The sequence below is a fragment of the Salvelinus fontinalis genome, unplaced genomic scaffold, assembly GCF_029448725.1.
Source record: "Salvelinus fontinalis isolate EN_2023a unplaced genomic scaffold, ASM2944872v1 scaffold_1642, whole genome shotgun sequence".
In the NCBI taxonomy this organism is placed as follows: Eukaryota; Metazoa; Chordata; class Actinopteri; order Salmoniformes; family Salmonidae; genus Salvelinus; species Salvelinus fontinalis.
In genome coordinates, this window is record NW_026601851.1 from 2,501 (window position 1) to 27,042 (window position 24,542).

The 24,542-nt window shown below is 45.4% G+C and overlaps 1 protein-coding gene across 1 annotated transcript; it reads left to right on the forward strand.

Moving 5' to 3' along the window:
* Nucleotides 1-1,863: 1,863 nt before the first annotated feature.
* Nucleotides 1,864-22,319, forward strand: LOC129849750 (protein FAM135A-like). Its single transcript, XM_055916503.1, has 3 exons — nucleotides 1,864-2,117; nucleotides 12,612-12,691; nucleotides 21,565-22,319. The coding sequence occupies exons 1-3, from the start codon at nucleotides 2,041-2,043 to the stop codon at nucleotides 21,732-21,734; spliced, it is 327 nt and encodes a 108-aa protein (XP_055772478.1). The 5' UTR covers nucleotides 1,864-2,040; the 3' UTR covers nucleotides 21,735-22,319.
* Nucleotides 22,320-24,542: the final 2,223 nt, after the last annotated feature.

A 24,542-nucleotide genomic window follows, 5' to 3' on the forward strand; every position in this document is an offset into this window, starting at 1 on the left:
CCTCTCTCTCTCTCTCTCTCTTCCCCTATCCCTCTCTCTCTCTCTCTCTTCCCCTATCCCTCTCTCTCTCTCTCTCTCTCTCTCTTCCCCTATCCCTCTCTCTCTCTCTCTCTCCCCCTATCCCTCTCTCTCTCTCTCTCCCCCTATCCCTCTCTCTCTCTCTCTCCCCCTATCCCTCTCTCTCTCTCTCTCTCCCCCTATCCCTCTCTCTCTCTCTTCCCCTATCCCTCTCTCTCTCTCTTCCCCTATCCCTCTCTCTCTCTCTTCCCCCTATCCCTCTCTCTCTCTCTCTCTCCCCTATCCCTCTCTCTCTCTCCTCTCTTCCCCTATCCCTCTCTCTCTCTCTCTCCTCTCCCCTTCCCTCTCTCTCTCTCTCTCTCTCTTCCCCTATCCCTCTCTCTCTCTCTTCCCCTATCCCTCTCTCTCTCTTCCCCTATCCCTCTCTCTCTCTTCCCCTATCCCCCTCTCTCTGTCTCTCTCCCCCCTATCCCTCTCTCTCTCTCTCTCCCCCTATCCCTCTCTCTCTCTCTCTCCCCCTATCCCCCTCTCTCTCTCTCTCTCCAATCCCCCTCTCTCTCTCTCTCTCTCTCTTCCCCTATCCCTCTCTCTCTCTCTTCCCCTATCCCTCTCTCTCTCTCTCTCTCTCTCTATCTCTCTCTCTTCCCCTATCCCTCTCGCTCTCTCTCTCTCTCTCCCCTATCCCTCTCTCTCTCTCTCTCCCCCTATCTCCTCTCTCTCTTCCCCTATCCCTCTCTCTCTCTCTTCCCCTATCCCTCTCTCTCTCTCTTCCCCTATCCCTCTCTCTCTCTCTTCCCCTATCCCTCTCTCTCTCTCTCTCTTCCCCTATCCCTCTCTCTCTCTCTCTCTCCCCTATCCCTCTCTCTCTCTCTCTCTTCCCCTATCCCTCTCTCTCTCTCTTCCCCTATCCCTCTCTCTCTCTCTCTTTCCCTATCCCTCTCTCTCTCTCTTCCCTTAGCCCTCTCTCTCTCTCTTCCCCTAGCCCTCTCTCTCTCTCTTCCCCTAGCCCTCTCTCTCTCTCTTCTCCCCCTAGCCCTCTCTCTCTCTCTTCCCCTAGCCCTCTCTCTCTCTCTTCCCCTAGCCCTCTCTCTCTCTCTCTCTCTCTCTCTCTCTCTTCCCCTATCCCTCTCTCCTCTCTCTCTCTCTCTCTCCCCCTATCCCTCTCTCTCTCTCTCTCTCCCCCTATCCCTCTCTCTCTCTCTCTCTCCCCCTATCCCTCTCTCTCTCTCTCTCTCCCCCTATCCCTCTCTCTCTCTCTCTCTCCCCCTATCCCCCTCTCTCTCTCTCTCTCCCCCTATCCCCCTCTCTCTCTCTCTCTCTCTCTCCCCCTATCCCCTCTCTCTCTCTCTCTCCCCCTATCCCCCTCTCTCTCTCTCTCTCCCTATCCCCCCCTCTCTCTCTCTCTCCCAATCCCCCTCTCTCTCTCTCCTCTCTCTCTCTCTCTCTCCCCCCACCCCTCTCTCTCTCTCTCTCTCCCCCCATCCCCCTCTCTCTCTCTCTCCCCCCACCCTCTCTCTCTCCCCACCCTCTCTCTCCGTCTCTCCCCCACCCTTTATCTCTCCCCCCACCCTCTCTCTGTTTGGCTGAGCTGCCAGCCAATTAGGAAAGACATGTTATTTACATCTGAAGCAGAGTACCCAGCAGGCAGCAGCCCTCATGGGTCTGTTTGGATTGGGTGTTCGGCGCTTGTTATTGGAAACAGCTGAGCCAAGTACGACTGTTTGTTTGCTGTTGACTAGGTGTGTGTGTGTGTGTGTGTGTGTGTGTGTGTGTGTGTGTGTGTGTGTGTGTGTGTAGGTGAGTGCCTGACCGCCCGAGGGTGTGTGTGTGTGATGAGAACACATGCTCCACTGTAATTCTCCACTAGTGTGAAGAAAGACCTGTAGGTTGTTCCTGTATTTGTGTCGTGTGTGATGATAACTTCACATCAGTTCAGGTAACTCACATGGATGCTCTCCTCCTTCCACAGGGGTCATAATGTCCCAGGTGATGTAAGCCCTCTGTCTGCCTCTGAAGCCAAAGATGAGTGAGGTGCAGGCCACGGTGGAGTTCTCTGTTGAGCTCCACAAGTTCTACAATGTGGACCTGTTCCAAAGAGGGTGAGTGACTGTCTCTTCTTCACTGCTCTACAGACTGACTGTCAGCCCTCTGTGATGCTACTTCTAGGCTGCCCTGTTTATCAAGTATACCAAGGCTTTCTGGGGAAATTCTGCGGGCCTCCATTTTCAAGTTTCTGAATAAGTTTACATTTCGTGTTATACTGTTATTGCCTGAAGTTACAGGGACTGAAACGTTCATCCTCACTTAGCCCCCAGTCCCTATTTTGTAAATAAAGGTTTGATGGTGCCGTTTTGATGTCAGTATAGATGTCACACGTCCTGTTCTAATGCATATGATTAAGATGTGGTGGCAATGCCAGGTATCTTGTGGTGGGCCACTTTTCCTCAGCCGAACCATAATGATGATACCAGGAGGATTATTCAAATCCCTTTCAAGGCAAACAGGTTGAATTGAGACATGTTGGTCAGTGATAATAACAAGCCTATGTCCTCCAAGTAAGCTGCTCTCTCTGCACGTGAACAAACTGATCGTGACATTCTCCCACCTCATAATTGTGTTAAAATGATGTCCAGCATTTCACACGCCATTGATCATTCATTCATGCCCGTATATATTGATTTTTGTGTGGAAAAGTCCTCATCCTCCACCTTCTAATTCAGTCTGAGTAGAAAGCACCCGTCTGGGATCGTTGAGTTGACTAGCAAGTAAACACTGGCTCACCTCAAGAGACCTGACTGACTTTATTTAAAGGGTCACTATTTGTAGACATTTTGAGCAGAGGGACTCTGTCATATCTATGTTAAGCAAGACTACCGCAGGCTTCCAGGCGACAGCTGTTGCTATGGGCTATTAGTCCCGTTTGTAGATGCACTCCTTTGACCCGTTGTTACTTCCCTCCACCGTTGATGCCGTGTGCAGCTTCATGCTACCTTTTGAGAGGAATGGAGTGTAGATTTAACTAAACTACTCTGGAAGCTGACATTCCAGTGTAGCGTGACACTCGGCTCCGCTAAGTGAACAATGTGTCTGTAGCCATCAGAACGCAGTCTGTCTGAGTGTCTGGTTGTAGTGGACTCAGCTGTGGAGCAGAGCAGGAAGCCGGCTGCGGCCTAGATATTCCCCCAACAGAGTTCCCATGACGTCGGCCTCAGAGAGGATGGAAAGCTCTCTTTTTGCTTCCTGCTTCACAGTGGCCTCTACCCACTGGTGTATTGCAGGGATCTTTCTTCCATTGTAATCATTGGGCAGGCAGCCTAAACTGTTCACCTAACTCCAAACTGTTTTTTATTTTATGAATTTTCGTGATGGAAAAACAATTAAATTGTAAACTTAAATGACTAAAACCAGATATAAAATATGTAGAATAAATAATGGACCTATATACATAGAGTGGACAAAACATTATGAACACCTACTCTTTCCATGACACAGACTGAACAGGTGAAAGATATGATCCCTTGTTGATGTCACTAAATCCTCTTCCATCAGTGTAGATGGCGGGGAGGAGACAGGTTAAAGAAGGATTTTCAAGCCTTGAGATATGAATTGTGTATGTGTGCTATTCAGAGGATGAATGGGCAAGACAACATTTGAATGCCTTTGAATGGGGTATGATAGTAGGTGCCAGGTGCACCGGTTTGAGTGTGTCAGGAACTGCAACACTGCTGGGTTTTTCACGTTCAACAGTTTCCCGTGTTTATCAAGAATGGTCCACCGCCCAAAGGACATCCAGCCAACTTGACACAACAGTGGGAAGCATTGGATTCAACATGGGCCAGCATCCCTGTGGAACACTTTCACATTCTAAAATGATTTGAGGCTGTGATGAGGGCAAAAGGGGGTGCAACTAAATATTAGGAAGGTGTTCCTAATGTTCTGTACACTATGTATATTTTAAATAATATCATCGTTTAAGAATTAACCATCACCAAAATAAAAGCTTGACATTCAGGGAGAATAAAAAATTCCAAAACAATGAATTTAGCAGTATTCATTTTGTTATTATGTTTGAGAAAAAGAACACAGCATTAGCCATGGCAAAATGCGTAGAATAGCAGGAAACTAGCATTAAAACTGCATTTTCTCGGCTCCATGGCAGGATATGTAAAATCGCAGAAAATTTGCTTTAAAACTGCAAAATGTTGTATCTTACAGAGCCAAGATGGGGTACTCTAAAATGTTCTCTAAGATGTAGCCACGCTGAGATGTGCTCATTGCCACGCCCTCTTCCTTGTGAACACTGAGGCTGAACCTGCTTTAAGTTACAGTTTCACTGTGAACACTGAGGCTGAACCTGCTTTAAGTTACAGTTTCACTGTGAACACTGAGGCTGAACCTGCTTTAAGTTACAGTTTTACTGTGAACACTGAGGCTGTACCTGCTTTAAGTTACAGTTTCACTGTGAACACTGAGGCTGAACCTGCTTTAAGTTACAGTTTTACTGTGAACACTGAGGCTGAACCTGCTTTAAGTTACAGTTTCACTGTGAACACTGAGGCTGAAACTGCTTTAAGTTACAATTTTACTGTGAACACTGAGGCTGAACCTGCTTTAAGTTACAGTTTTACTGTGAACACTGAGGCTGAACCTGCTTTAAGTTACAGTTTCACTGTGAACACTGAGGCTGAACCTGCTTTAAGTTACAGTTTCACTGTGAACACAGAGGCTGAACCTGCTTTAAGTTACAGTTTTACTGTGAACACTGAGGCTGAACCTGCTTTAAGTTACAGTTTCACTGTGAACACTGAGGCTGAACCTGCTTTAAGTTACAGTTTTACTGTGAACACTGAGGCTGAACCTGCTTTAAGTTACAGTTTTACTGTGAACACTGAGGCTGAACCTGCTTTAAGTTACAGTTTCACTGTGAACACTGAGGCTGAACCTGCTTTAAGTTACAGTTTTACTGTGAACACTGAGGCTGAACCTGCTTTAAGTTACAGTTTCACTGTGAACACTGAGGCTGTACCTGCTTTAAGTTACAGTTTCACTGTGAACACTGAGGCTGTACCTGCTTTAAGTTACAGTTTCACTGTGAACACTGTGTACCTGCTTTAAGTTACAGTTTTACTGTGAACACTGAGACTGTACCTGCTTTAAGTTACAGTTTCACTGTGAACACTGAGGCTGAACCTGCTTTTAGTTACAGTTTCACTGTGAGCACTGAGGCTGAACCTGCTTTAAGTTACAGTTTTACTGTGAACACTGAGGCTGTACCTGCTTTAAGTTACAGTTTTACTGTGAACACTGAGGCTGAACCTGCTTTAAGTTACACTTTTACTGTGAACACTGAGGCTGAACCTGCTTTAAGTTACAGTTTCACTGTGAACACTGAGGCTGAACCTGCTTTAAGTTACAGTTTTACTGTGAACACTGAGACTGTACCCGCTTTAAGTTACAGTTTCACTGTGAACACTGTGTACCTGCTTTAAGTTACAGTTTCACTGTGAACACTGAGGCTGTACCTGCTTTAAGTTACAGTTTCACTGTGAACACTGAGGCTGTACCTGCTTTAAGTTACAGTTTCACTGTGAACACTGAGGCTGTACCTGCTTTAAGTTACAGTTTCACTGTGAACACTGAGGCTGTACCTGCTTTAAGTTACAGTTTCACTGTGAACACTGAGGTTGTAGCTACTTTTAGTTACAGTTTTACTGTGAACACTGTGTACCTGCTTTAAGTTACAGTTTCACTGTGAACACAGAGGCTGAACCTGCTTTAAGTTACAGTTTTACTGTGAACACTGAGGCTGAACCTGCTTTAAGTTACAGTTTCACTGTGAACACTGAGGCTGAACCTGCTTTAAGTTACAGTTTTACTGTGAACACTGAGGCTGAACCTGCTTTAAGTTACAGTTTTACTGTGAACACTGAGGCTGAACCTGCTTTAAGTTACAGTTTCACTGTGAACACTGAGGCTGAACCTGCTTTAAGTTACAGTTTTACTGTGAACACTGAGGCTGAACCTGCTTTAAGTTACAGTTTCACTGTGAACACTGAGGCTGTACCTGCTTTAAGTTACAGTTTCACTGTGAACACTGAGGCTGTACCTGCTTTAAGTTACAGTTTCACTGTGAACACTGTGTACCTGCTTTAAGTTACAGTTTTACTGTGAACACTGAGACTGTACCTGCTTTAAGTTACAGTTTCACTGTGAACACTGAGGCTGAACCTGCTTTTAGTTACAGTTTCACTGTGAGCACTGAGGCTGAACCTGCTTTAAGTTACAGTTTTACTGTGAACACTGAGGCTGAACCTGCTTTAAGTTACAGTTTCACTGTGAGCACTGAGGCTGAACCTGCTTTAAGTTACAGTTTTATTGTGAACACTGAGGCTGTACCTGCTTTAAGTTACAGTTTCACTGTGAACACTGAGGCTGAACCTGCTTTAAGTTAGTTTCACTGTGAACACTGAGGCTGAACCTGCTTTAAGTTACAGTTTTATTGTGAACACTGAGGCTGTACCTGCTTTAAGTTACAGTTTTACTGTGAACACTGAGACTGTACCCGCTTTAAGTTACAGTTTCACTGTGAACACTGTGTACCTGCTTTAAGTTACAGTTTCACTGTGAACACTGAGGCTGTACCTGCTTTAAGTTACAGTTTCACTGTGAACACTGAGGCTGTACCTGCTTTAAGTTACAGTTTCACTGTGAACACTGAGGCTGTACCTGCTTTAAGTTACAGTTTCACTGTGAACACTGAGGCTGTACCTGCTTTAAGTTACAGTTTCACTGTGAACACTGAGGCTGTACCTGCTTTAAGTTACAGTTTCACTGTGAACACTGAGGTTGTAGCTACTTTTAGTTACAGTTTTACTGTGAACACTGAGGCTATACCTGCTTTAAGTTATAGTTTCACTGTGAACACTGAGGCTGTACCTGCTTTAAGTTATAGTTTCACTGTGAACACTGAGGCTGAACCTGCTTTAAGTTACAGTTTTACTGTGAACACTGAGGCTGAACCTGCTTTAAGTTACAGTTTCACTGTGAACACTGAGGCTGAACCTGCTTTAAGTTACAGTTTCACTGTGAACACTGAGGCTGAACCTGCTTTAAGTTACAGTTTCACTGTGAGCACTGAGGCTGAACCTGCTTTAAGTTATAGTTTCACTGTGAACACTGAGGCTGAACCTGCTTTAAGTTACAGTTTCAGACAATGGTCAGGTAGACAACTGTGGCTATTTAATCATAAGTTAGAGTTAGAGTGGCCTACCAGAGTGGCCTACATTTGAACATGGAAATAGCTGTTCTATCATTCAACCTACACTAGCAGCCAATGTGTGGTGTTCAATGTAGTCGTACATTCCATGAGACTTTTGACTTGACATTAACCTGTTCATCTACTTGTCCTTCAGACAAGGAGGTGACTGAAAATGTTGTTGTTTGATGCAAGAAACCACTTTACAAAATAAAATGCATTATTATTCCCATACCATTATTACAGAGAATCAGACACATTATGCTACCCTCTGCCTATAGGCTTGAATAATCTAAGTAGCCAGTCTCAAAATACAACACTCCCCCTTTTAAGACAGAAAAGTGCTCTTTACCAGACTCGCTTTTCAGAGATGTCTATAAATGTAGGAAGTAATCACTCCCCTATTGTTGACTAATAATGATGTATAACTGAGCTAATAACTAACTAACTAGTAATCACTCCCCTGTACCCTCTCTTTCTAAAATTATCTACGGAAATATTTGCAACCCCTATTACTAGCCTGTTCAACCTCTCTTTCGTATCGTCTGAGATTCCCATAGATTGGAAAGCTGCCGCGGTCATCCACCTCTTCAAAGGGGGAGACACTCTAGACCCAAACTGCTGCAGACCTATATCTATCCTACCCTGCCTTTCTAAGGTCTTTGAAAGCCAAGTTAACAAACAGATTGCCGACCATTTCGAATCTCACCGTACCTTCTCCGCTATGCAATCTGGTTTCAGAGCTGGTCATGGGTGCACCTCAGCCACGCTCAAGGTCCTAAACGATATCATAACTGCCATCGATAAGAGACATTACTGTGCAGCCGTATTCATCGACCTGGCTAAGGCTTTCGACTCTGTCAATCACAACATTCTTATCGGCAGACTCAGCAGCCTTGGTTTATCAAATGACTGCCTCGCCTGGTTCACCAACTACTTCTCAGATAGAGTTCAGTATGTCAAATCGGAGGGCCTGTTGTCCGGACCTCTGGCAGTCTCTTTGGGGGTGCCACAGGGTTCAATTCTCGGGCCGACTCTCTTCTCTGTATACATCAATGATGTCGCTCTTGCCGCTGGTGATTCTTTGATCCACCTCTACGCAGACGACACCATTCTGTATACTTCTGGCCCTTCGTTGGACACTGTGTTAACTAAACCTCCAGATGAGCTTCAATGCCATAACTCTCCTTCCATGGCCTCCAACTGCTCTTAAATGCAAGTAAAACTAAATTTAACCGATCGCTGCCTGCACCTGCCCGGCCGTCCAGCATCACTACTCTGGACGGTTCTGACTTAGAATATGTGGACAACTACAAATACCTAGGTGTCTGGTTAGACTGTAAACTCTCCTTCCAGACTCACATTAAACATCTCCAATCCCAAATTAAATTTAGAATCGGCTTCCTATTTCGCAACAAAGCATCCTTCACTCATGCTGGCAATCATACCCTCATAAAATTGACCATCCTACCGATCCTCGACTTCGGCGATGTCATTTACAAAATAGCCTCCAACACTCTACTCAGCAAATTGGATGCAGTCTATCACAGTGCCATCTGTTTTGTCACCAAAGCCCCATATACTACCCACCACTGCGACCTGTATGATGTCATTGGCTGGCCCTCGCTTCATACTCGTCGCCAAACCCACTGGCTCCAGGTCATCTACAAGTCTCTGCTAGGTAAAGCCCCGCCTTATCTCAGCTCACCGGTCACCATAGCAGCACCCACCCGTAGCACACGCTCCAGCAGGTATATCTCACTGGTCACCCCCAAAGCCAATTCTTCCTTTGGCCGCCTCTCCTTCGTTCTCTGCTGCCAACGACAGGAACGAACTGCAAAAATCACTAAAGCTGGAGACTCTTACCTCCCTCACTAGCTTTAAGCACCAGCTGTCAGAGCAGCTCACAGATCACTGCACCTGTACATAGCTCATCTGTAAATAGTCCATCCAATCTACCTCATCCCCAAACTGTATTTATTTATCTTGCTCCTTTGCACCCCAGTATCTCAACTTGCACATTCATCTTCTGCACATCCTACCATTCCAGTCTTTAATTGCTATATTGTAATTACTTTGCCACCATGGCCTATTTATTGCCTTACCTCTCTTATCCTACCTCATTTGCACATGCTGTATATAGATTTTTCTACTGTATTATTGATTGTATGTCTGTTTATTCCATGTGTAACTCTGTGTTGTTGTATGTGTCAAACTGCTTTGCTTTATCTTGGTCAGGTCGCAGTTGCAAATGAGAACTTGTTGTCAACTAGCCTACCTGGTTAAATGAATAAATAAATACAAATGGCTGACCACAAATTATCTATAACTGGGATAATAACTCACTAACTTGTAATCACTCCCCTATTGCTGACGACTAATGATCTATAACTGGGTTAATAACTAACTAACAATCAGTCCCCTATTGCTGACTACTAACGATCTATAACTGGGCTAACAACTAATAACGAACAGAGGATATGAACAGAATGTGCACACGTGGCTGCATGCAGCTCTCGCTTTGATCTGAGAACAAGCTGATCTTGGTGCAGAGTACACTGAGTCCTACATGTCAACACAATAGATTCCTACTCCCATGCCTTCTGCCTACAACAACATCTCTTGCACAGTTCCTTTTGTTTCCATATGTTACATTGAAAGTGGCTAATATTGCATTGATTCGATCACAATTCCCACAGTAGAGCGAATCGTTGATAATTTTAACTAAAGGGGAAAACTCTATAAAGTTGAATGAAGTTCAATCTCCTGCTTCTCAGCGAGGGCTGATATTTCTTCTGTCCGGCAGTCCCAGGGATCTACGCACGAGCGCAGCTTAGAGGGAACATTGATCCATAGTGATCTCAACAGCACCTCATATGCAGAGTCCTGTGTCTGCTACGTAGGTGTGATAAAAGACTAGTCCATATCCTAGTGTATTTTGGTCTGTGTCCGGCTGTCTGCTTTCCTTCCATTGTAAACATGTGGCGAGTCAGGAAACAAACATGGGATGTGGTTCAGACGGACACACCAGTGGGATAGGCTGCTCCTTTCTGGTGCTGCTGCAGCATCACAATGTAACACCCACGGCTCCGAGTCAGCCTAGAAGTCAGGTTATACCAGCCACGGCTCCGAGTCAGCCTAGTAGTCAGGTTATACCAGCCACGGCTCCGAGTCAGCCTAGTAGTCAGGTTATACCAGCCACGGCTCCGAGTCAGCCTAGAAGTCAGGTTATACCAGCCACGGCTCCGAGTCAGCCTAGTAGTCAGGTTATACCAGCCACGGCTCCGAGTCAGCCTAGTAGTCAGGTTATACCAGCCACGGCTCCGAGTCAGCCTAGTAGTCAGGTTATACCAGCCACGGCTCCGAGTCAGCCTAGTAGTCAGGTTATACCAGCCACGGCTCCGAGTCAGCCTAGTAGTCAGGTTATACCAGCCACGGCTCCGAGTCAGCCTAGTAGTCAGGTTATACCAGCCACGGCTCCGAGTCAGCCTAGTAGTCAGGTTATACCAGCCACGGCTCCGAGTCAGCCTAGTAGTCAGGTTATACCAGCCACGGCTCCGAGTCAGCCTAGTAGTCAGGTTATACCAGCCACGGCTCCGAGTCAGCCTAGTAGTCAGGTTATACCAGCCACGGCTCCGAGTCAGCCTAGTAGTCAGGTTATACCAGCCACGGCTCCGAGTCAGCCTAGTAGTCAGGTTATACCAGCCAAACATCTCTTCTACATCTGGGAAATGTACATTCAAAAGGAGACAGCATGTTGTAATACTGTCCTGTACTGAGCAGAGCACTGACCAGCAGACAGTCTCAGAGTAGGACTGCTGTTCTAGGATCAGGTCCACCCAGGCTGTCATGTAATCTTATTCATTATGATCATAAAGAGAGAACTGATCCCAGATCAGTACATGTTTGTTTGAATATGGGCCCTGGTCTTTCTTTACTCATCAATACTTTAAATGTGAGTTTAACACACGAGTGAGTGTTAAAGAAAGTGCTCATTATTCATTCATGAAAAGTGAAAGCTCGTTTTACATGCCTTTAGTAAACCTACACAGACTGTTCTCTTCTTACAAGGCCATCTCTCCCCTGTCTCCGCTCTAAACTACAGGCCTGTAGGTTACTCCGACGGACCCAGACTCTTACTCTTTCTATACACTGTCTTCACAAAGTATTCATACCTCCTGACCTATTCCACATGTTGTTACAGCCTGGATTCAAAATGGATTAAATAAATGTGTTTCTCCCCCATCTACACACACATCCTCATGACAAAATGAAAACATGTTTTTAGAAATGTTTGCAGATTTATTGAAAATGAAATACAGAAATATCTCAGGATGCATGTTTTGAAATATTTTTATTCTGTACAGACTTTTTCTCTTTCATTTAGGTTCGTATTGTAGAGTAACTACAATGTTGTTGATCCAACCTTAGTTTTCTCCTATCACAGCCATTAAACTCTAACTTTTTAAACTTACCATTGGCCTCATGGTGAAATCCCTGAGCGGTTTCCTTCCTCTCAGGCAACTGAGTTAGGAAGGACTTTATCTTTTTAGTGACTGGGTGTAATGATAAACCATCCAAAGTGTAATTAATAACTTCACCATGCTCAAAGGGATATTCAATGTCTGCTTTTTTGGGGGGAACCATTCTACTAATAGGTGCCCTTCTTTGGGAGGCATTAGAATCTGTGTTTGAAATTCACTGCTCGACTAAGGGATCTTATAGATAATTGTATGTGTAGGGTACAGAGATGAGGTAGTCATTCAAAAATCATGTTAAAACACTATTATTGCACACACAGTGAGTCCATGCAACTTATTATGTGACTTGTTAAGCAAATGTTTACTCCTGAACTTATTTAGACTTGCCATAACAAAGGGGTTGAACACTTATTGATTTAAGACATTTCAGCTTTTCATTTTTTATTAATCTGTCAAAAAAAATCTAAAAACATATTCCACTTTGTAATTATGGGGTATGGTGTATAGGCCAGTGACAAAAAAAAATACATTTAATCCATTTTAAATTCAGGCTGTAACACACCAGAATGTGGGAGAAGTCAAGGGGTGTGAATACTTCCTGAAGGCTCTGTAGGCTAGAGATTTTTAATAGGCCAATTGTTCTAACTTCTATTGGTTTAAAGCTACAGTATGTCCCATCAAATGAGTTCTGTGCTTAGAATTCCTACATTCTGTAGGGACCTTGGATTAGAACATGCAGTGTCCACCTGCCTCATCAAGATGTTGGACTTACAGCTGCAAGAGCCTGGGTTCCAGTCCTGGTAGGGTGAACACTATGTCCTTCCTGTTGTTTTCATTGCTAACTGTTTGTCTCCCAGGTTCTACCAGATCCGTGCCAGTATGAAGGTGCCACCACGAGTCCCTCACAAAGTAGAGGCCAGTCTACTCCACCCACCAGGTCAGTTAACACACGCTCTCTCGCTCTCTCGCTAAAATGCTTTAGTTGTGTGTGTTTCAACCATTAAGAAATCGCCTTCTTTTGTATTATTAATTATTATTATTTGTGTGTCCGTTTTGGGGAAATTTGTCTTGCATCAACAAACAACATCACAGCACAGTAGGGCTATGTTTTTTATTCACAGTAGTTATTTATTCAATTGACTTATACTGGTGGGAATTGCTGATTTCTGGGCTCTGGGGTTTTGTAAAGATGGAGTCAGTATCTGTGGCCTGATGGTAGGATCTGTACTCCTGGTTGAGTGGGTGTGTCAGGTCAGTGGCAATTCTCACTCCTGCCCTCACTTCTCTCTCCAAGAACAGAGCTTCCATGTTCTTCAGAATAACTCCTTCTTTTACAGCTGTTTTTATTAGAGATAGATAGCTGTTTGTACCAGGCTTGGAAACACAATGTGGTGTTTTTATTAGAGATAGATAGCTGTTTGTACCAGGCTTGGAAACACAATGTGGGTGTTTTTATTAGAGATAGATAACTGTTTGTACCAGGCTTGGAAACACAATGTGGATGTTTTTATTAGAGATAGATAATTGTTTGTACCAGGCTTGGAAACACAATGTGGATGTTTTTATTAGAGATAGATAGCTGTTTGTACCAGGCTTGGAAACACAATGTGAGTGTTTTTATTAGAGATAGATAACTGTTTGTACCAGGCTTGGAAACACAATGTGGATGTTTTTATTAGAGATAGATAGCTGTTTGTACCAGGCTTGGAAACACAATGTTTGTTTTTATTAGAGATAGATAATTGTTTGTACCAGGCTTGGAAACACAATGTGGATGTTTTTATTAGAGATAGATAGCTGTTTGTACCAGGCTTGGAAACACAATGTGGATGTTTTTATTAGAGATAGATAATTGTTTGTACCAGGCTTGGAAACACAATGTTTGTTTTTATTCTGTTCACCTGATATTTCTTTAATCTCCTCATGAAATACAGTCCTTGTTGTCTCTTGTATATCTGTTGTGTTTGAGTTCAGGAGAGTTTTGAGTCAATTATAGTTCCAAGATATTTGTATTGCTCTGATTCTATTTTAAGTCGATGTGAATGGGCCCGGTATCATCTTTTATGTTTCTGAGGTTTGTCATTTCCTTTGTTTTCCCCCATTTAAGAATGTGTTTTCCTTACTTCTGTCCTGTAGTCATCCTGGACTCCTCTGTTAAACCAACGCTTGCTGTATCATCTGCATACTTTACTGTTGTACCTTCTGGTGTTATTTGGGTGCAAACGTTAGTGTAGAGGGTGAACCGAACCAGTAAAAGGACACTGCTCTGGGGTACCCTCATATTGGTGGTTAGTGGGTTCTGATGTATTCACATTGAACCTCACTCTTCTGACCCGACTGGTGAGAGAACACCTGATCCAGTTGATGAGACGTGCGTTGATGGCCATGGTTGCAAGTTTGTTGACCAGAATATCAGGATGCAATGTGTCGAAGGCAGATAAAAAAATCTACAAAAAGTATTGTGGCATGAACATGGTTTATCCAGATCATGTAGATTTTATGAAGGAGGAAGACCAGTGCATCTTCAGATCCACAGCCTGGTTTATATGCCAGCTGGAACGAGTCCAGTAGGCTCTCTGTGTGCAGGAGAAGGTGTCCCAGGACAATGGGGTCCAACCATTAGATTATCACAGAGGGCAAGCAGATGGGATGACCGTCATTCAGGGATTTGGGATTATTCACTTTGTGAATGGGCACAATAGTTTCAGCCAGATTTGTGCGGTTCTGCTGCTGTCCAATGACATTTGACAAAGTATTCTGTACGTGTTACACAGCCATTTACACTCCCTGATGACATCCCACTTAGACCATCACAGCCTTCTGCTTTCTGAGGGTTGAGTTTGGAGAAGAGTTGAAAGACAACCTTTTCAGAGATGATGCTGGGACTGTCATTCGGGAGGGGTAAGTCATTTACAGAAATCCTGTCCGTTGTTTTAAATATGGCAAAGAAGTGGTTCAGTTGATTGGCTAGATTGTTATCAGTAGGTGGTATTGCTGCCAAGGTGTTCTTCTCCATGCCCGTCGTTTGGTTAAGACATTTCCATGCCTCCCATGTATTGTTATTCTAAAATGGATGACATTTTTGCACATAAAAAAAGCAACCATCTCATTTACAAAAGTATTCAGACCCTTTACTCATAATGGGTTCTGACTTGTCAACTCGAAATGTTGTTAATCATCAGGTATCCTATGGAAATGCCACAGTCTGGTTTCTACACCAGAAGTGAATGGGTATCTGTAGGAGGAATGTATATGGGTATCTGAATGGGTATCTGTAGGAGGAATGTATATGGTGGGGTCAGTTAAGGGTGGATATGAGCCAGAGGCTTGGAATGTACTGAGTAAAGGAAAGGCAATCACATAGTTGCAGTCACTGATAAGGGTGGAGAGATGTGGATTAGTGCGGAATGGGGGCCGAGGTCAGGCCACATTAAGGGAGAAGGAACAGTTTATTAGCTGCATCACTTAACTTCCTGCCTAGCAATAAAGATATAATACTTTAAAGGGAAGGAGGAGACTTCACCCAAATTGGGGTGTATATACGTGTGCTGGTGGGAACATGTCTTTGTCTGTTCGCTGTCTGACCCTTTGGGTGAATAAACTTGGTTTGATCTTTAAAAATCATCTGTGAGTTTTTACTCGGTTCATTTAGAACCTAACACTCAGTACTTTGTTGAAGTACCTTTGGCAGCGATTACAGAGTCAAGTCTTCTTGGGTATGACGCTATAAGCATCATACGCCCATTCTTCTCTGAAGATTCTCGCAAGCTCTGTCAGGTTGGATGGGGAGCGACGCTGCACAGCTATTTTCAGGTCTCCAGAGATGTTCGATCGGGTTCAAGTCCGGGCTCTGGCTGGGCCACTCAAGGACATTCAGAGACTTGTCCCGAAGCCACTCCTGTGTTGTCTTGGCTGTGTGCTTAGGGTCGTTGTCCTGTTGGAAGGTGAACCTTCGCCCCAGTCTGAAGTCCTGAGCGTTCTGGGACATGTTTTCATCAATGATCTCTGAACTTTGCTCCATCTTTCCCTCGATCCTGACTAGTCTCAGTCCCTGCTGCTGAAAAACATCCCCACAGCATGATGCTGCCACCACCATGCTTCACTGTAGGGACGGTGCCAGGTTTCCTCCAGACTTGACGCTTGGCATTCAGGTCAGAGGAACTCTGGAGCTCTGTCAGAGTTACCATCGTGTTCACTTCCCTGACCAAAGCCCTTCTCCCCCGATTGCTGCAGACATTGTTGGATACCCTTTCCCAGATCTGTGCCTCGACACAATCCTGTCTCGGAGCTCTACGGACAATTCCTTCGACCTTATGGCTTGGTTTTTCCTCTAACATGCACTGTCAACTGTGGGACCTTTTATATAGACAGCCGTGTGCCTTTCCAAATCATGTCCAATCAATTGAATTTATAACAGGTGGACTCCAATCAAGTTGTAGAAACATATCAAGGATGATCAATGGAAACAGGATGCACCTGAGCTCAATTTGGAGTCTCATAGCAAAGGGTCTGAATACATATGTATGTAAGGTGTTTCTGTTTTTTTGGGGGAGGGGGGGTTGCAAACATTTCTAAAAACCTGTTTTCACTTCGTCGTTATGGGATATTGTGTGTAGATTGCTTCTTTTTTTAAATCAATTTTCGAATACGGCTGTAACGTTACAACATGTAGAAAATGTCAAGGCTGTCTGAATCCTTTCAGAACACACTGTATGTAGTCAGTAATGGTCCCATTCAGTTCCTCAATGGTTTTGTCTGTGTCACATAATTCCTCCCAAATGGTACAGTCAAAGCAGCCTTTTAACAAGTCCATATTTATTTCAGACCAATCCTTCACCTACCTTATCCACGGTTTTTCAGCTGTAATGTTCTGTTTTTAACGATGTGAGAGCAAGATGGAATTATGATCCGAGTCCAAGTGGTGCCGTATGCTTTATAACCATTCGTTATGCTTCATTAACAGAGGTGTTTTTGGATTACAAGTGTAGCAGGTTCCATATTGTTCATCGTTTGGGAGGGTTTTGTTTAAGTTCTTGGTTCTCCTTCATCATCTTGTACTATGAAGGGAATGATTAGGCCAGACGTTAAGGAATTGGATCCTTGATGCTATTTGCTAGTGTACGTGACCACCTATAAAAGCTAGCCTGTATGGTTGATTCATTTGTCAGAGAGGTTATTTCAAAGGGCAGCAAGCGGAGAGATAGTATATATGATATGAAGCTCTTCTCTAAATCGTCTGGTCTGATTTTGTGCGTTCCAGATTTTAATGTGAAAGATGGTATTCATCTAGAGTTCCAATGTGTTCGTTCAATATCCATTTGAACTGACAGTGATACTCTTGGTTGAAAGACATTGAGGGGAAACCCTTCAGATGAATGTAGATTTGGTCTTCTCCTCCATTGGATTTTGTTGTTGGTTTGGAGCTGGCAGAGTGGCAGGACTGATGGATTGATGTCACAAAACCAGCCTTGTTCCCATCTCTTTTCTCCTGGCAGCCTGGAACAGTCACAGCTCATCCCTGCCCTGGTCTGCACTGAGAGGAATGCCTTTGCTCCCTCCATTCCAGCCTCACAATACGCTGCATTCTGTACCCCAACAACCAATCCTCCTGTCACAGTGGGGATTAAGAGGGGACAAAGGAGGATGAGATTGCAGGATGCTCCAGTGTTTTCTGCTCTGAGCCTGATATGATTGCAGGATGCTCCAGTATTTTCTGCTCTGAGCCTGATATGATTACAGGATGCTCCAGTGTGTTCTGCTCTGAGCCTGATATGATTGCAGGATGCTCCAGTGTTTTCTGCTGTGTGCCTGATAGGAGTCAGCGAGAGGCTGAGAGCTTTAGCTGAATGGGATTGGTTCTTCCTCCTCACCTCAACCCTGGGCTTTCTAAGTGGCCTATTAATAGGAGGCCTTGTCTCTGGTCTCTTGCCAGCCAGGTCTCTCTGGCATTGGTAGTACACCCACTTGACTAGAGTTGGTGTTACACTTTAAGTGGTGAAATAGGCTAATTCCCCAAAATTGGGTTGTTTCATTTTCAGCAGAAAGCTGTTCCATTAGCTTGTATTCTATTTTCCACCAGCAGTATGGTGTTTTCCATCATGGGTTGGTGGAGTCCTGTTCCTCTCTGGCCTTTCCCTCCACGGCTGATCTCATAGTTGTAGGTTCTATAGTGCTGTTAGTCCCTCCACGGCTGATCTCATAGTTGTAGGTTCTATAGTGCTGTTAGTCCCTCCACGGCTGATCTCATAGTTGTAGGTTCTTTAGTGCTGTTAGTCCCTCCACGGCTGATCTCATAGTTGTAGGTTCTATAGTGCTGTTAGTCCCTCCACGGCTGATCTCATAGTTGTAGGTTCTATAGTGCTGTTAGTCCCTCCACGGCTGATCTCATAGTTGTAGGTTCTATAGTGCTGTTAGTCCCTCCACGGCTGATCTCAGTTGTAGGTTCTATAGTGCTGTTAGTCCCTACACGGCTGATCTCATAGTTGCAGGTTCTATAGTGCTGTTAGTCCCTCCACGGCTGATCTCATAGTTGTAGGTTCTATAGTGCTGTTAGTCCCTCCACGGCTGATCTCAGTTGTAGGTTCTATAGTGATGTTAGTCCCTCCATGGCTGATCTCATAGTTGCAGGTTCTATAGTGTTGTTAGTCCCTCCACGGCTGATCTCATAGTTGTAGGTTCTATAGTGCTGTTAGTCCCTCCATGGCTGATCTCATAGTTGCAGGTTCTATAGTACTGATAGTCCCTCCACGGCTGATCTCATAGTTGTAGGTTCTATAGTGCTGTTAGTCCCTCCACGGCTGATCACATAGTTGTAGGTTCTATAGTGCTGTTAGGCCCTCCACGGCTGATCTCATCGTTGTAGGTTCAATAGTGCTGTTAGTCCCTCCACGGCTGATCACATAGTTGTAGGTTCTATAATGCTGTTAGTCCCTCCACGGCTGATCACATAGTTGTAGGTTCTATAATGATGTTAGTCCCTCCACGGCTGATCTCATAGTTGTAGGTTCTATAGTGCTGTTAGTCCCTCCACGGCTGATCTCATAGTTGTAGGTTCTATAGTGAGGTTAGTCCCTACACGGCTGATCTCATAGTTGCAGGTTCTATAGTGCTGTTAGTCCCTCCACGGCTGATCTCATAGTTGTAGGTTCTATAGTGCTGTTAGTCCCTCCACGGCTGATCTCATAGTTGTAGGTTCTATAGTACCGTTAGTCCCTCCACGGCTGATCTCATAGTTGTAGGTTCTATAGTGCTGTTAGTCCCTCCACGGCTGATCTCATAGTTGTAGGTTCTATAGTGCTGTTAGTCCCTCCACGGCTGATCTCATAGTTGTAGGTTCTATAGTGCCGTTAGTCCCTCCACGGCTGATCTCATAGTTGTAGGTTCTATAGTGCCGTTAGTCCCTCCACGGCTGATCTCATAGTTGTAGGTTCTATAGTGCCGTTAGTCCCTCCACGGCTGATCTCATAGTTGTAGGTTCTATCGTACTGTTAGTCCCTCCACGGCTGATCACAATGGTGCAGGTTCTATAGTGCCGTTAATCACCTAGAAAGGATAGGAAATGGTTAGTCAGCCTTGTAAGCCATCAGCCATGTGTAAAAACAACCAACAGACTGACTGTTTGCTGTGTCTATGCTGCCAGGACATGCCTCAGACTGCTGCCAGGTCACAGCTGACATCCTGGATGTCTGCTAGAGGGAACATGTACTGTAAGCTGTTCATAGGAAGATAACTGGCCAACTTCTCACCAGTACCTAGTAGTGCTGGGAGTTGCCAGGGACCTCACGATACGATATTATCACCATATTTTGGTGCCGATGTGACATGTATCACAATTCTCACAATTCTATATGTATTGCTATTCGATACTGTGATTTTATTAGGATTCCATGTTCCAACATATTGCTCACCACATGTCTGCTGCAGAGGGACAGAGAGCCTATGGAAAACAACTTTTGATCAGTCATGGAAATAAAAGTACTCAGAACAAATTGGCTACTTATTTAAAAAGAAGATGGAGAACAAGCGATTAAGAAAAATACTGGAGTTTTGGTACAGCTAAGCAGTGCAAAAATGTATATTGCGTTAGTCATAATTATGCAATATATCATCAAATATTATCCTGATATGTAACTGTTTGGATTTTTTACCCCTATCAGTAGTACCTAACCCCCCCACTCCTCTCAGTACCTAACCCCCCCCCCCCCCCCACTCCTCTCAGTACCTAACCCCCCCCCGTACTCCTCTCCAGTAACTAACCCCCCCACTCCTCTCCAGTAACTAACCCCCCCCACTCCTCTCAGTACCTAACCCCCCCCCACTCCTCTCAGTACCTAACCCCCCCCCCCCACTCAGTACCTAACCCCCCCACTCCTCAGTACCTAGCCCCCCCCACTCCTCTCCAGTACCTAACTCCCCCCCCCCCCCCACTCCTCTCAGTACCTAACCCCCCCCCCCACTCCTCTCAGTACCTAACCCCCCCCACTCCTCTCAGTACCTAACCCCCCCCCCCCCCACTCCTCAGTACCTAACCCCCCCACTCCTCTCCAGTACCTAACCCCCCCACTCCTCTCAGTACCTAACCCCCCGTACTCCTCTCAGTACCTAACCCCCCATACTCCTCTCAGTACCTAACCCCCCGTACTCCTCTCAGTACCTAACCCCCCGTACTCCTCTCAGTACCTAACCCCCCGTACTCCTCTCAGTACCTAACCCCCCCCCACTCCTCTCCAGTACCTAACCCCCCCCCCACTCCTCTCCAGTACCTAACCCCCCCCCACTCCTCTCCAGTACCTAACCCCCCCCCCACTCCTCTCCAGTACCTAACCCCCCCCCACTCCTCTCCAGTACCTAACCCCCCCCCACTCCTCTCCAGTACCTACCCCCCCCACTCCTCTCCAGTACCTAACCCCCCACACTCCTCTCCAGTACCTAACCCCCCACACTCCTCTCCAGTACCTAACCCCCCCCCACTCCTCTCAGTACCTAACCCCCCATACTCCTCTCAGTACCTAACCCCCCGTACTCCTCTCAGTACCTAACCCCCCCCCCCCCCCCCACTCCTCTCCAGTACCTAACCCCCCCCACTCCTCTCCAGTACCTAACCCCCCCCCACTCCTCTCCAGTACCTAACCCCCCCCCACTCCTCTCCAGTACCTAACCCCCCCCCACTCCTCTCCAGTACCTAACCCCCCCCCCCACTCCTCTCCAGTACCTAACCCCCCCCACTCCTCTCCAGTACCTAACCCCCCCCCACTCCTCTCCAGTACCTAACCCCCCCCCACTCCTCTCCAGTACCTAACCCCCCCCCCACTCCTCTCCAGTACCTAACCCCCCCCCCACTCCTCTCCAGTACCTAACCCCCCCCACTCCTCTCCAGTACCTAACCCCCCCCCACTCCTCTCCAGTACCTACCCCCCCCACTCCTCTCCAGTACCTAACCCCCCACACTCCTCTCCAGTACCTAACCCCCCACACTCCTCTCCAGTACCTAACCCCCCACACTCCTCTCCAGTACCTAACCCCCCCCCACTCCTCTCAGTACCTAACCCCCCATACTCCTCTCAGTACCTAACCCCCCGTACTCCTCTCAGTACCTAACCCCCCCCCCCCCCCACTCCTCTCCAGTACCTAACCCCCCCCACTCCTCTCCAGTACCTAACCCCCCCCCACTCCTCTCCAGTACCTAACCCCCCGTACTCCTCTCCAGTGCCTAACCTCTGGTTAATCTCAGTTATTTTGTTGATACAGACATTGTGTGTTTCTGTGTTGATGTAAGTTTTCTGCATTCAAACAAATGTCTTCTCATTACAGGTTCTGATCTGGCCTTCCCTGCAGCTGTGGTCGATGACGTCATCTGCAGCAAGACCTTCCAGATCCTCTATAAGAACGAGGAGGTGGTTGTCAATGATGTGCTGGTGTTCAAAATCATGATGCTGCTGGATGAGAAGAAGGTAATGAAGCTAGACTGTAGGCTAAGATGAGGAAGCTAGACTGTAGGCTAAGATGAGGAAGCTAGACTGTAGGCTAAGATGAGGAAGCTAGACTGTAGGCTAAGATGAGGAAGCTAGACTGTAGGCTAAGATGAGGAAGCTAGACTGTAGGCTAAGATGAGGAAGCTAGACTGTAGGCTAAGATGAGGAAGCTAGACTGTAGGCTAAGATGAGGAAGCTAGACTAAGACCGTGACCAATGACCAAGTTGTCGTTGTGCTGGTTAGAATCAGTTCTGCTATAGAGGACAATAGGCTCACTTTCACTGAGGCTCTGGCTAGCCTGTGTTCAAATGTCCACAGTAGCATACTACTTACAATGCCCAATACATTGAATCATACTGAGTGAGCTTGAGCTGCATTGCAGTGATCCATATGATTGGCCAATTAGATGCAGGCTATTTAGACTAGATAAATCTAGCTTTAATGTAGACAATTTAGCCTAATATCTCACATGGATATTGTTCACAATAGCATGTTATAAAATAAATATGTGGTATGATGGTATGGATATATGAAGAGAGACGAGGTATGATGGTATGGATATAGGAAGAGAGATGGGGTATGATGGTATGGATAGAGGAAGAGAGACATGGTATGGATATAGGAAGAGAGACATGGTATGGATATAGGAAGAGAGACGCGGTATGATGGTATGGATATAGGAAGAGAGACATGGTATGATGGTATGGATATAGGAAGAGAGACGAGGTATGATGGTATGGATATAGGAAGAGAGACGTGGTATGATGGTATGGATATAGGAAGAGAGACGCGGTATGATGGTATGGATATAGGAAGAGAGATGGGGTATGATGGTATGGATATAGGAAGAGGCGGGGTATGGATATAGGAAGAGAGACGGGGTATGATGGTATGGATATAGGAAGAGAGACGAGGTATGATGGTATGGATATAGGAATAGAGACATGGTATGATGGTATGGATATAGGAAGAGAGACGAGGTATGATGGTATGGATATAGGAAGAGAGACATGGTATGATGGTATGGATATAGGAAGAGAGACGAGGTATGATGGTATGGATATAGGAAGAGAGACGGGGTATGATGGTATGGATATAGGAATAGACGGGGTATGATGGTATGGATATAGGAAGAGAGACGAGGTATGATGGTATGGATATAGGAAGAGGCGGGGTATGGATATAGGAAGAGAGACGGGGTATGATGGTATGGATATAGGAAGAGAGACGAGGTATGATGGTATGGATATAGGAAGAGAGACGGGGTATGATGGTATGGATATAGGAATAGACGGGGTATGATGGTATGGATATAGGAAGAGAGACGAGGTATGATGGTATGGATATAGGAAGAGAGACGGGGTATGATGGTATGGATATAGGAAGAGAGACGTGGTATGATGGTATGGATATAGGAAGAGAGACGTGGTATGATGGTATGGATATAGGAAGAGAGACGTGGTATGATGGTATGGATATAGGAAGAGAGACGGGGTATGATGGTATGGATATAGGAAGAGAGACGTGGTATGATGGTATGGATATAGGAAGAGAGACATGGTATGATGGTATGGATATAGGAATAGACGGGGTATGATGGTATGGATATAGGAAGAGAGACGAGGTATGATGGTATGGATATAGGAAGAGAGACGAGGTATGATGGTATGGATATAGGAAGAGAGACGGGGTATGATGGTATGGATATAGGAAGAGACGGGGTATGATGGTATGGATATAGGAAGAGAGACGAGGTATGATGGTATGGATATAGGAAGAGAGACGAGGTATGATGGTATGGATATAGGAAGAGAGACGGGGTATGATGGTATGGATATAGGAAGAGAGACGAGGTATGATGGTATGGATATAGGAAGAGAGATGTGGTATGATGGTATGGATATAGGAAGAGAGACGAGGTATGATGGTATGGATATAGGAAGAGACGGGGTATGATGGTATGGATATAGGAAGAGAGACGGGGTATGATGGTATGGATATAGGAAGAGAGACGGGGTATGATGGTATGGATATACGAAGAGAGACGCGGTATGATGGTATGGATATAGGAAGAGAGACGAGGTATGATGGTATGGATATAGGAAGAGACGGGGTATGATGGTATGGATATAGGAAGAGAGACGGGGTATGATGGTATGGATATAGGAAGAGAGACGGGGTATGATGGTATGGATATAGGAAGAGAGACGCGGTATGATGGTATGGATATAGGAAGAGACGGGGTATGATGGTATGGATATACGAAGAGAGACGCGGTATGATGGTATGGATATAGGAAGAGAGACGCGGTATGATGGTATGGATATAGGAAGAGAGACATGGTATGATGGTATGGATATAGGAAGAGAGACGAGGTATGATGGTATGGATATAGGAAGAGAGACGGGGTATGATGGTATGGATATAGGAAGAGAGACGGGGTATGATGGTATGGATATACGAAGAGAGACGCGGTATGATGGTATGGATATAGGAAGAGAGACGAGGTATGATGGTATGGATATAGGAAGAGACGGGGTATGATGGTATGGATATAGGAAGAGAGACGGGGTATGATGGTATGGATATAGGAAGAGAGACGGGGTATGATGGTATGGATATAGGAAGAGAGACGCGGTATGATGGTATGGATATAGGAAGAGACGGGGTATGATGGTATGGATATACGAAGAGAGACGCGGTATGATGGTATGGATATAGGAAGAGAGACGCGGTATGATGGTATGGATATAGGAAGAGAGACATGGTATGATGGTATGGATATAGGAAGAGAGTCGAGGTATGATGGTATGGAT